The sequence below is a fragment of the Echinops telfairi genome, unplaced genomic scaffold, assembly GCF_000313985.2.
Source record: "Echinops telfairi isolate 266 unplaced genomic scaffold, ASM31398v2 ScPeMD7_7468;HRSCAF=8506_1, whole genome shotgun sequence".
Classification (NCBI taxonomy): Eukaryota; Metazoa; Chordata; class Mammalia; order Afrosoricida; family Tenrecidae; genus Echinops; species Echinops telfairi.
This window is the reverse complement of record NW_022111370.1, coordinates 7372654-7386388: the sequence shown is the minus strand read 5'-3', so window position 1 is coordinate 7386388 and position 13735 is coordinate 7372654. Positions and strand designations below refer to the sequence as shown.

The following is a 13735-nucleotide window of genomic DNA, read 5'->3' as shown; positions in this document are numbered from 1 at the left end:
TGGATGGATGGATGGATGGATGGATGGATGGATGGATGGATAGATCAGAGGTATATTAAATGACTAAACTATTAGGAGCACTTACCTCCTTGTAATCATTGAAGATGTCAAACTTGTTGTATATAAGTTTTCTGACAGTTGCTAGAAGTTAAAAAAAAAAGCCACAAAACAGTAGCAGGATTAGTTTTCGTCCAGTTTAAAACAAAACCAAAACAGAAAATGCATGCTTAGAAGACAACAACTCAACAGGACCTCACTGCTGTCGGGCAGTGCTGACTCATCACCTCCCGTGGGTTACAGGACTTGGAACTGTTTACCGGAGCAGAAAGCCTTGTCTTTCTCCCAGCGAGTAGCCGGTGGTTTTGAACCTCCGACCTCACTGCTGTTGGTAGCTCAATGCTTCACCACTACATCGCTAGGGCTCCTCATGCTCTAGAGGGGGAGCCTTCCCTTTCCTCGGGCAGCCAGGCCCCAAAGGGTTTGTTTTCTGCTCTAGAAATTCCTGATATTCCAGTTTCTAAAATGCAAATCGGCCTCTTTCTCTCCCCCACTCCCCGACCCCACCCCACCACCTCGGAGGAACACACGTCCCAAATGCAAACCAACTGGGACATGCCAGCTACTTGTGCAGCTTTTCCTGAGAGAGGAAAGGCTTCCAGAGCCAATGCAGTGGGTGAAAAGGAGACACCACGTGAGGTAACGTGTGAGATGCAGCCTCATATCCGGATGGGTCCTAAGGGACGACTGTGTAATTGGAGCAGAGAGAAATTTAGATAGGGACAAAGCTTTGGAGTGGTGCTCACCTCCACCGTATCTTCAGGAACCAAGTCTGAGTAGACAGATTGTATTCTCACATCACTGTATGTGCTCTTGGGGCATGCAAGCCCCCCTCATTACAGGTAACCACATATTTAACAAAGCACCCAACCCTAAAGGTCCGAGTTCATTGGAGGAGTAACCTAACACCAGTGCTGGGGGCAGGTAAGGGGGGGAATGACTGTCCCCTGGGCAGGGAGAGCCAGTCAGATAGCCATCAGCCATGTACTTGTAGGAAGTCACTTTAAGGTAGCGCTGTTATGGGAGGATATTGTGGGGATTAATTTTAGTTCTGAGAATGTGATTGGGACTCATCTCTAACTGACAAGTGCAAAGGCCTCCCTCCACCCCAGAATCCTGGCCTCCCAGGCTTCTTAAATATGAGAATAAAGAACGTGTCCGCATACACTCTCTTCCCGTTCCTCTGTTCCCCAAAGTAAAGCTACCATGAAACCACAGAGCAGATGCGGACAGTTTTCATAAACAGCAGGTTATGAAGAGGCAGGCAGAAGAGGCAGGCGGCCAAGCCCCCAACATTTTATTTTGCATCAAGGAACACACATGCACATTCACATGCTCATCCTTGAAAAGGTCCATTTAAAAATATCTGAGATCTCCATGCTTGAAGGCACCCCCCTCCCCCTCCTCTACCCACTCCACCCCCACCTCCAGCCCGTCCACAGTCTGCCCTGCGCCTGGGCCACAAGCCTTTAGTAGCTGCCTCCCGAGTCCCTTGGGTGGTATCAACAGCCAACAGACTCAGTGGCCACCGCAAGGTTGGAGGTTTGAGTCCTCAAAAAGGAGTCTTGGAAGAAAGACCTGGAGATTTACTTCTAGAAATCTCTTCTTAATCCACCCCGGGGGTGATTGAGATTCACAGTCTGGCCCCAGTCTGACCCATTTTGATCTACTGTCCGCCCCACCCCCAAGATGTGTCCCCGGGGCCAGGCCATGCTTCTCGGTGCCTCGGCAGTGGGAGAATGATGGAGGCATCCCAAGGTGTGAGCTGATGGAATTGCCCTCCATTGTGCTAAGTGGTCCCTCCTCACAACCTTTGTACATGGACGAAGCAGGGCTGTGGGGGAGGCAGCACGCTGACTCAGGTCACCACCCTGATCTGACACAAGTGGAGCTCCCCTCGGGTGTGCGGCCTGCACCCCCTTTTATCTCCACAGCAGATGGAAGGAGAGAGATGTGAGCAGACTTCAGACACACAGAACTGTCTTGGAAGCATTACGGCCAGACTGTTCCTTAGAGGCAAGGAGGTGAGACTGCATCTTACATGCCTTGGACATGCTGTCCGGAGAGGGCCAGTCCCTGGAGAAGGACGCCGTGTTTGGTAAGGTGGATGGACAGTCAAAAAATGGAAGGCTCTTGTCGAGACGGACTGACACAGTGGCCGCATCAAGGGGCTCAGACCTACGAACAGCTGTGAGGATGGCGCAGGACCCCAGTGCTTCATTCTGTTGGGCACGGGGCACTATGGGGCGGGCCGACCCAATGGCACCTGACAGCAGCCGCAGCAGCAAGTGACAATTCCTGGGGGTGTGCTTCTGTAAGATGACTCGCCAACCAGCAAACTCCCAGCCGATGCCGACTGGCAGCGACCCTAGAGGGCAGGGCAGATCTTGCGTTCCCAAGGCTGTTGCTCTTCCGGGAGTCTTTCTCCCATGAAGCAGCTGGTGGTTTCAAACTGCCAACCTAATGATTAGCAGCCCAGTGGAAAATAACCCAACACGCCACCAAGGTTGCGATGAGTCAAAATGGACTGAGTAGCAGTGAGTTTGGGGGTCTTTTTTGGTAAGACCTCCTTGATCAGAGCAATTCCAATGATCTCACAGTAATAAGGTCACAATAACTGATGAGCACTGATGGTGGGATGGTAGCGTCCTCTGCCGCTAGCACAAAGGCTGACTGTGCCAACCCCCAGGGACAATCCTACTCGGGAAAGAGTCCAGAACCCACTGCACAGCACCCAACAGCCACAGCAATACCACGGCGAGGATGAGAAGACATGGACAGGAGCTGCCGCCCACCCAGTGCAAGGCTGGCGGCTTAGTCAGGACCCCCAGGGACTCGGTCTCTCCCTCTGTGGCTCTAGTGACACCCGGGGCCATCGTCAGCATGAGTCGCCAGATCTAAAGGAGACAATGTTGGCTTTGTCTGAAGTCACTAAGAACAGCCTGTGTCGGAGCCCAAGCCTACGTGGCCACCGACCTGGGCACACCTCTTGGGCTGTCTGCCCGCTGACCCTTTCCAGGAACTTCCTCTCAGTTGCTGATGCCAAGGTGGGTGGCAGGGATGGCGTCACCCAGTCCGTCAAGGGCCCCGGGGCTGGCAATCAGCCCTCCCTGGGATTGTGGACGTGGGAGCTACAGAGACAGAACTCGCTGTCACGCTCCAGGAAGCTGCCCTGCCACCTGGGAGGTGGGCAGCCTGGTTCTGCATGCTGGGGGCTGAGGGCAGTGGGGGGGGGGGGGGGGGGGGGGGGGGGGGGGGCGACGAAGAGAGGGATGCGGGCAGGACTCAAGATGAGAGCAGAGGGTACAGAGTGGGGGACGCCCCGGTGGCTGGCCCCGCACTGCGTTCTACGGGACGATGTCAGTCCTGATGATGAGGTTTCCTTGATTCCCCGTAGCTACCGCTCCCTGACAAAGCCATCCCGTGTTCATGCAACAAAGCCAGGCTGAACGCACTGCCCCACCCGCAGTCTCACTCTCAAGGCTGGTGGCAAGGGCAGTGGCTGCCGCAATGGGCCCAAGCACATGAATAACCGTGAGGGTGACACAGGATCAAGCAGTGTTTCTCTCTGTTACATTCCCGGTCACTCTAAATCGGGGCCAATGCACAGGCATCTAACGGCAACATATCAAAAGCAAACTGGGCTCCCTGCCACTGAGTGGATTCCGACACAGAAACGCCACAGAACGGCGACCCTGTGGGTTTCTGAGACTCTATAACTTTATGGGAATAGAAAGCCCCATCGTTCTCCCATGCAGTAGCTGGTGGTTTTGAACTGCTAACCTTGCGGTTAGCAGCCCAACACGAAACCACTATGCCACCAGGGCTCCAGCCATTGAAAATCCATAAAGCAGTTCTACTCAGACACATGAGTCAAAACCAGCTCAACTGCCACCCTCCCTGCTCCCTCCTCAACATCTGCCCATCAACCCAATTCCATTCCCACACCTGCCAAACCCCTGGAGCATGTCAGAGCAACCTAGATAGATAGAGATAGAGATGTAAAGCAAGTTAACCATCCTAAAATCTAATGTAAAAAAAATATTCTAAAACAGAGCACAGAATACTGTCAGTTAATTTCTACAAAAATAAAAACTGCAGTAGCAGTAGCAGTATTAGTAGTAGTAGCAGTAATAGTAGTAGCAGTAGTATTAGCAGCAGCAGCAGCAGCAGCAGTAGTAGCAGCAGCAGCAGTAGTAGTAGTAGCAGTAGCAGTAGTAGTAGCAGTAGCAGTAGTAGTAGCAGCAGTAGTAGTAGCAGCAGTAGTAGTAGCAGCAGCAGTAGTAGTAGTAGCAGCAGCAGCAGCAGCAATAGTACGAGTAGCAGTAGTAGTAGTAGCAGCAGCAGCAGCAGCAGTAGTAGTAATAGTAGTAGCTGCTGTTGTTTAGCGTTTGCTCCAAGAGAAGGACTCTGATCTGGGTCTAGACCCCAAACCAAACTCACTGCCACCTTGTCAGTCCTGTCTCACAGGAACCCTATGGGACAGGGTAGTATTGTCCCTGTGGGTTCCCCAAAGCATAACTCTTTACAGAAGTAGAAAGCCTCCTCTTTCTCCTCCAGATCAGCTAGTGGTTTCGAACTGCTGACCTTGCAGTTAGTAGCCCAATCCAGTACATAAACCATTATGCCACCAGGGCTCCAAATTCATCACCAAAAAACCCCCAAACCAAACAAGTAAGCCATTGCCAATGAGTCTATTCTGATTCAGCATGAGCCCTATATACGCATAGGATTTCAGAAGCTGTGAATCTCTCCGGGAGCACACAGACTCACTCATCTTTAGCCTGCGGAGCGGCTGATGGGTTTGAACTGCCAGCCTGATGGTTCATAGTGCAATGCCTAACTCGCAGCGCCACCCAACCAAACCCCACTGCCATGGAGTCCATTTGGATTCCTAGTGACCCTGTAGGGCACAGTGAAACAGGCCCCCGGAGCTTCCTGGGATGGATTATTACCAAGTTTCTCCCGCAGGGTGAAACGAAGAGAAACAATGCCGCCCAGCGGGGCTGAGGAACTGTGAATCGACCACCAGTCCCGGGACAGGGTTTCTCAGTGTGTCCCTAGCTGCTGAGCGTCTTGAACATGGAACTTCTTTCTGACTTAATTTCCTGGTGGCTTACACGATGGGCTGCTAACCATGAGGCCAGTGGTTCAAAACCACCAGCCGCTCCATGTTACAGCCTCAGAAACTCACGGGGAAGTTCGACCCTATTCTTATGGGTCTCTGTGGGTCAGAATCAACTCCAGGACAGTGAGTTCTTGGTTTGGTGCAGCCCACGGTGGCTGAGTCGATTCCGGCTCATAGCAACCACCCAGCCCCTCAGAGAAAGTGGAACTGCCCCCCCCCCATAAGGTTTCCGAGGCTGTAAACTTTATGGAAACAGACTGCTTCATCCCCCTCCCATGGAGTAGCTGATGGGTTCAAACCACCAACCTTTCGATGAGCACTCTAGCTTATAGCTGCTGAGCCACCAGGGATCCTGTATCTGCCCAAGAGTGGGGAAGGGAGGGGGGGGGGCAGTAAGCAAAACACAAACCCACTGCAGGAGAGAAAGATTCCACTCAAAACTCAGTAGGGCAGAACAGGACCCTCCCATAGGGTTTCCAGGGCTGCAGTCCTGATGGACACACACGGTTTCATCTTTCTCCTTGCCAAGTGCTTGCTGGGTTCAAACTGCTCACCTTTGGGGTAACAGCCTCGTGCTTAACCACTGAGCCACCAGGACTCCTGAAGCTGCACAAGGAGAGTACCTTGAAATAGCACCACCATCTGCTTCTCCTCAAAGCTGCCAGATCAAGTGGGGTAACACTGAGTCAGTCGAGCAAGATAGCAGCCTTACAGTAGATACTAGGACCTTAAGAAAGGGACAAAGATACAAAGGAAAAGGAGTCTATTCCATACAGAGATTGGGTTGCTAACCACAAGGTCAGCGGTTCAAAGCCACCAGCTGCTGAGAAGGGAGAAAGGTGAGACATTTTCACCAACTCGATACTTGCCCTCATGGAGAGATCACTGAAGATACGAGTGCTACAGCAAACTGTTGTGAAGAAAGCAGATGGTGCCGGGCTATCAGGAAAAAAAAAATTAGTATCTCGGATCTTAAAGACTTGTCTTCAAACAAGCATCCATCTAAGTGAGGTATCAACTAAGTCCACAGGAAGAAGCACACCAGTCTGTGTGATCCAAGAAGGATAAATCATAACATCCAAGCCTGAAGCAGGGAAGGGTATCAGAGCTTACACTGTGAACATCCAGTTTGCAGCAGGCTATGGATGGCAGTGGACGCCCAACATCCACTTGCAGGTCCCTCTATGGAGTAGCCTCTGGGACTCTCCTATGACCATAGTTGAGGGATGCAAATAGCCTTGCTATCAGAGACTGTGGTCAACTCGACCACGGCAGAACTCAGTGGGTTAAAATGTAGTGCCTGTTCATTTGATCTCCCTTTTAACCCATTTTAAATTTGTTCTAGTTTTTTAAGGTTTCTGCTTTTTCTTTTTTTTTTCACAACAGAGGGTTTTTTCCTCTGGTTCATTTTAATGTTGTTGTTGATCTTTTCCTTCTTAAAAAAAAAAAAAATATATATATATATGAACAAAAAACAGTATAGATAGATAGACAGTGTTTTTTGTTCTTGGTTTGTTTCGGAATGTCCTCCAGTATCTGAAGCACAGGATAGGCAAATAGAGAGAGACAATAGGTGGGGTAAGGGCTCATCAGGGATAAGGTGTATGTGTGTGCAGGCTGGAGGGTAACAGGGAGCAAATAATGAATCCAAGCAGGAAGAAAATGTTCTAGAATGGATTGCAGCTGTGTATACAATTCTTTTTTTTTTTATAAACATTTTATTAGGGGCTCATACAACTGTTATCGCAATCCATACACACATCAATTGTGTAAAGCGCATTTGTACATCATTCTCAAAACATTTTCTCTCCACTTAAACCCCCGACATTAGGTCCTCATTTTTTCCCTCCCTTCCCACTCCCCCCACAACTATTTTTAATACAACTAAATTATAGACGTATATGATGAGTTCTATATCAATAAAACTATGGTATGAAACTGAACCACTGTATAGCAAAAATCATATACTAAATTATAGACGTATATGATGAGTTCTATATCAATAAAACTATGGTATGAAACTGAACCACTGTATAATAAAAATTTTGTTTAAAAACATGAGGCTTTCTATAGAGAGGTAGAGTCTGGGAAACCCACACGGCAGTGCTACCCTGTCCTACACAGTCGCCACGAGTCAGCCTGGACTCCCCGAGAACGACAAGGATGACTCAGGAACCCAGCGTTACACCGGAGCCTGGCTCATAAACCCAGCTCTGCGACAGCTGGGTTTGCAGGGGAACACAGCTCGCTGAGGGATTTGCGCATGGCAACTGCTTGTAGCCTGTTAATCCAGACTCATCGCAACCCCAGTGTGGACCACAGAAGGGAAAGTCCCGTCCTATGCCATCTTCACAACCTTCCTTAACGTCTCAGCCCACTGCTGCAACCACTGTGTCGATCCATCTTGTCGAGGGTCTTCCTCTTTTTCACTGACCCCCGACTTTACCAAGCATCATGTCCTGCTCCAGTGATGGGTCCCTCCTGAAAACATGTGCAAAGGTGCATGAGCTGGTGTCTCACCATCCTTGCCTCCAAGGAGCATCGTGGTTGTGCTTCTTCCAAGACAGAGCAATACTCAACCCACTGACATCCAATGAATTCCGACTCCTTTGTGGGAGTGAAAAGCCTCATCTTTCTCCCAAGGAGTGGTTTCAAACTGCTGACCTTATGGTGAGTAGCGCAACATATACCGTAGACTACACTACCAGGTCTGCTTCTAGAGCAGTCGTGAGGACATGTTAAAGGTCCCTCCTGAAGACCGTTTCTTATTTCGATGTCCCCTCTACCTGCATCTTGGCACCAAATTTGGCCAATTCTGTCTCAAAGAATCTCCATAGCAGCTGTGTGAATGGAGGGATTTTTCCCTGCGTGTCTCAGACATGGTTTTATTTTTTATTTTTAAATCATTTTATTAGGGGCTCATACAACTCTTATCACAATCCATACACACAATTGTGTAAAGCACATTTGTACATCATTCTCAAAACATTTCCTCTCCACTTAAACCCCTGGCATTAGGTCCTCATTGTTCCCCTCCCTCCCTGCTCCCCCCTCCCTCATGAGCCCTTGATAGTTTATAAATTGTTATTTTGTCATATCTTGCCCTGTCCGACGTCTCCCTTCACCCACTCTTCTGTTGTCCATCCCCCAGGGAGGAGGTCACATATAGTTCCTTGTAATCGGTTCCCTCTTTCCTACCCATTCTCCCTCTACCCTCCCTGTTTCGCCACTCACACCACTGGTCCTGTAGGGCTCATCTGCCCTGGATTCCCTGTATTTTCAGTTCCTATCTGTACCAGTGTACATCCTCTGGTCTAGCCAGACTTGCAAGGTCGAATTTGAGTCATGGTAGTGGGAGCGGGGAGAAAACATTTAGGAACTAGAGGAAAGTTGTATTTCTCATCATTGTTACATCACACCCTGACTGGCTCATCTCCTCCCCGAGACCCCTCTCAGACATGGTTTTAAACAGAAGCTCTACATAGATCAACTCCCCGAAGCCTCACAGAAACCAGCTCCGCCGTGGGTTAGGATTCCAGGCCTAGAACATCGAAGAGAGCAGAGGCCCGGAACTGGACAAAAGCATCGAGCCGGTAAGCGACAGGAGCTGAGCTGTGAACCAAGCCCTCTGGACATAAAATGAATTCTGCGTTCATTCAGGGCACAGACAGTTTGCACGGGACCGCCCACCTACAGGTCGGAAGTTCAAACCCAGCCAGTGGGACCATGGAAGAAAAAGTCTGCCAGCCTGCTTCCATTAAGGTTAGAGCCGAGAAACCCCCACGGAGCAGGTCTACCCTGTCATAGCGTAATATACTCTAAGAACCGTACGTCCGAATCAACTGAACGGCAACGAATAACAACGGGACAGCCAGACTGCCCTCACACTCGTATCCCAGTTCTTCCATGATTACTTCTCCTGACTGCTGCTACCCCGGTCTGTCACGCCTTGGTGGCTGACATGTCACTGTGGTGCTGGAAGCTCTCTCGCTGGTACGTTAGGGTTTCAGTGGAGCTTCCAGACCGGAGGCAGACTACGAGGAAGTCTTTTTGAGAGATGAACCACTGAGCACCTTAGGAGGAGCAGCAGGACATTACGAGGCTCAGTGACAGAAGACAGGCCTGCCGGGTTGAAGGCACGCCAGACAGGACTCCTCAAAGCTGTGGCGGAAGGAAAGCTTGCAGCACCTTCGTTTGCTGGTGGGGCACGACTCAAGAACAAAAGAGCTGCAAGCACCCATGAACAACCGGGAGATGGAATGTACAAAGCACCCGTCTGGGAAAAGGAAAAGCCATTTAAAATGATGTGGAACACAGGAAGAGCAAGATCTGAAGTATGAGGGAGCTGAACTGGACTGGCACTGGCCATTCGGAATCAGACAACCACATGGTTGGCGTCACCAGGAACAAGCTCAAGGTGAGCAGCATCGCCTGCATCATCAAAAAGGACATTTCAAGATCTACTTTGAAGGACAACACTGTCTGTGATGCATTAATATCCACAGCCTGACCAGGAAGCCCAGTTATACATCTGTGACTCACATGTACAAATACACCTATTAGTCATATTTACGAACCAACCACTAAAGCTAGACATCGAAGCATTCTGCCAATGCCTTCAGTTTGAAATTAATCACACAAGCCACCCAGATGTATTGATGATGATTGGTGATGGATGCAAACGTTAGACACAAAGAGGGAGGAACAGTGACTGGAAAAATGTGGCTGTGGGGACAGAGATGGAACTGCAGATTGACTGGCGGAATTTTGCAAGATCAACAACTTCTTCGCAGTTACCTTTTCTCAAAAGCCTATACATTGACTTCGCACATGGGCCTCACCAGGCAGAACACTCAAACAAGCAAATCTCTCTTGCAAGAAGTACAACCAGAATGCTCCTTAAACGCAAGGGCTATAATGAGGCGTTGTCTCACGTACTTTGGACGTGTCATCAAGAGAGAGCAGTCCTTCAAGAAGGACATCATGCTAGGTAACGCGGAACAATTGTGAGGATGGCGTGGGATCATGCAGTGTTTCCTTCTGTTGTGTCTAGTGTTGCTATGGGTCGGAGCTGACTCAACGGCACTAAACAACAACAGGAACAACGTAGAAGGGCAGCAAAAAAGAAGGCCCTGGACAAGGTGGACTGACACAGCGGTTGTAACAATGGGTTCAAACATAACAGCAACTGTGGGAATGGGCAGTGTTTCAGTCTGTTGTGCACAATCACTAGGAGTCAGAAATGACACCTAACAACAACACATGACTACTGCAGACATCCCTGGCTGAGTCTCGCCTCCTGTGATGTATCCTACTGTGTTAGTCTGGATAGACTAAAGAAACAAATTCATAGACACTCATATGGGTATAAGAAAGAGCTTTGTATACAAGGGCAATTGAATATTGAGAAACCCTCCCAGCCCAGTCCAGATCAAATCCTTACATCCGATATTTGCCCATATGCCCGATACCAATCTATAAAGTCCTCTTCAGACTCAAGAAAAACATATAATGGCACCCAATGCGGGAAGATCACAGGCCAGCGGGTGGGATGTCTTGTGGATCCAGTGGCGTTGTCAGCATCTCAGTGCTGGCAGGGGTCTCTACAAGGCTCCTTCAGCTCCAGGGCATAGCTCCATGTGTATTGTCTGCAGGAATGTCTTACAGGGAGTCAACAGGTGGCCCGCCTTCCAGCGAGCTATTTTATCTCCTTAGCATCTCCAAATGAGGTCATCGAGCTGTGACCTGACTGACAGGCTAAACTCCACTCCGTTCGCTCTTACGTCTCAAAGTGACAACAGATTACCTAACTACCACACCTACCGTTGTCATCTGGAACCTTGTCTACAGCCCTTGAAAGTAGGGGCTTCCAACAAACGCTGGCATGGTGGAGACCTCTACTCAGAGACTGTCTGTAGTTTCCTTCCCTCTATTAAGCTCCCCGGCCTGGCACTCAGGGCCCTCTGTACTCTGCCTCAACTTCTACTGGAACACCTTCCCTGCATCCCATATTAAAATGACTCATTCTTCTCCACACCCCAGACATGCTGTTCTCTCTGAGGAACGCCCTTCCCTCAGGTCGCCTGGCAAGCCTGCCCGCAGCAAGCTTCCCAGGCTGAGTGCATGCATGGATAACTCTTGCCTAGACACAGCGCACTGCATCACTCTTTCGGTTCCAGGTCAGGCCAGGACAGGTATTCCTGAAAAGCCCTCAGCCAAGTACGCAAAGCTCCCTGAGCTCCTGGTGGAATCTAGGATCATCCCCTCTTCCACTTAGGAAGAAGACTTTGCGTCTCAGCCCAACAAGACCCCTCTACCTTGTGCTGATGAGGACAACCCAAGAGTGGCTCTTCCTTTCCCAGGTAAAGCGGGGCCGGCCAATTGTTTTGGAGTGGGGAGAGACATAAGGAGGCAGAAGTGAAGAGCTTCCAAGTGAGAACGGTATGAAACGTGGGGATCCAGCCCCCCAGCCCATCCTTCTTCCCTCTTCAGCTCCTTGGCCGGAGCTGAGTCTCACATTCACAGTGTGCCTCAACTCTTTCAAAAAGAAACCCCAGATAATGGGATCGTACGTCGCTCCCACATGTAGTAAAGTCCAAGAAGAGACTGCCTATGGCACGGCTGCCTGATCCTGGAGGCTTCTCTGTGAGTCAGGTCTGGCTAAGAGGAAGGAACCCTATCAACGTTCAGGGCAGCACAGTTCACAATCAATAATAGCAGCAAGACTCTGAACAGCCATCAATAGGCGAACAGGTGAAACGTGGTTCCCATGCACCACTGAAGAGAAACACAGGTTTGGGGCGCACTGTAACGTGGAGGAACCTGGAAAGCATGGCACTGGGTGTGACCCGTCAGTCACAGAAGAGACCACAGTGTACTTGTCACTTACATGTCCCAGGCAAAGGTGTAGGGACGGGAGTTCCTGGTGGTTATCAGGGGTAGGAGGGAGAAAGGGGAAAGGGAGTCTCAGTTTATGGAGACACCGAGTTACAGATAACGGTGGTAGAATACGGTTGCGATGGACGGTGCTGATGGTGGCACACGGCAGCCATAACCAGTGCCACTATGGTTACGCGCCAAACACATTCCCCTGGCAAATGTATGCTTACTCACTATTGCCTTTCACAGCATCATAACATGGAACACACTAACTAGCCCCACATGGAAAAGCTTGGCTGTCTGGGATGTGTTACGTTGCAAAAGCCCAGGGAGCACAACAAGACAATTACGTAAACAAATCAATAATCTGGCTAAGAAGGTCCGCTGTGGAAGGATGGGAGAAACCAGCATTCCCAGTCGGCGGCGGTGGCCATCGTGAGATTCAAGCTCCTTTAACGGGGGTGGAGTGAGTTGGGGTAGTAAGAAAGCATCTGGTCAAGGGCTCAAACTTTTGTAACATTTCTTTCTTTCCTGTGAGGAAATAAGGATGGATGGAGAGGAGGGGGAAGGTGGGGAATCCCCTCCAATTGCACTAGGGTTTTCAAACGCCACTTTCTAAGCAAAGGGTGGTGGATTTCAAAGCCCTACAATGCCTGGCAAGTTCTGTGTGGCGATAACGGGCACCTCCTGATCGGATCACTGGCACGAAGGTGTCTCCAAAACGCTGCTCTTTTCTTGCAGGGTAATTAGGAGGGGCCTACTTATGGAATCCAGAGAGAGCAAAGGAGGAGGACATATGGGAAGCGATTAGGGGATTAAGGGATTACAGAGTGTGCCTGGTATTAGCACGTCTGTGGGTTGTGTCCCTGGGTTTCCCAAAGAGTCATCAGAAATTCATTTCAAACAGCTCAACTGTGTGCCTTTTACATAGACTGTTTTAAAAGGCCGAGATCATGAGGAGGCATTTGCTTATTCACTAAGATTTACACGAGGTCTACCCACACTCAAAGGACGTGTTACTCAGGACACTGCGTTTATACTCAACTCGATGTCTTTGCTACTTCCACCTCCCAATGTCCAGGCTCAATTCCTTCCCTTGGGAAGAAACGTGAACAGCAAACAGCATGAGTTCGAGATTCTTCAAGTGGAATCAGGACAGTGGACTTGAACTTGAAACTTACAGGAAACTGACAACTGCCCTTCAAACTACTCCACGTGCTTAACCTAAGACTAATAAAGGTTAAAGTAAAAATCAGATCAAACAAATCAAATGTCAAAAGTGTATGGCAGCATGATAAATGAACTGTTGATAATAGTGAAGCTCACTAAGGACATACAACCACTCCTCCCCTCTCACACACAAATCAGCCTCTCACAAATAGCAGCGGAAAACGATAGAGACGACAATGAGCTTCATGAATCTTCGTAATCAGCCATCATATTCAAGTCTTTGTAGTTGAAAGAATTGGCCTCGCTATATCTAACAATAAGGCAAACATTAATGCTGCAAACTCTGCTGTGGTAAAGCACGAAACACCACCAGGTCCACAAGCCTCCCAATCTGACCCATCAGAATCCTGTAGGACAGAACAGAACTGCTCCAAGGGTTTCGGCGGCTGCACATCTTTACAGGAGCAGGAAGCCTCATCGTTCCCGCACGGAGGGGCGGGG

The 13735-nt window shown here is 49.6% G+C and overlaps 1 protein-coding gene across 1 annotated transcript in view; it reads right to left on the bottom strand.

Annotated features, from left to right (window-relative positions):
- The window catches only part of PROM1 (prominin 1), a 101694-nt gene that overhangs the window by 85816 nt on the left and 2143 nt on the right, over nt 1–13735 (bottom strand). The window contains exon 2 of the mRNA XM_045284387.1: nt 86–141. Coding sequence (XP_045140322.1) covers nt 86–141 — 56 coding nt within the window. The remainder of the gene's footprint in view (nt 1–85; nt 142–13735) is intronic.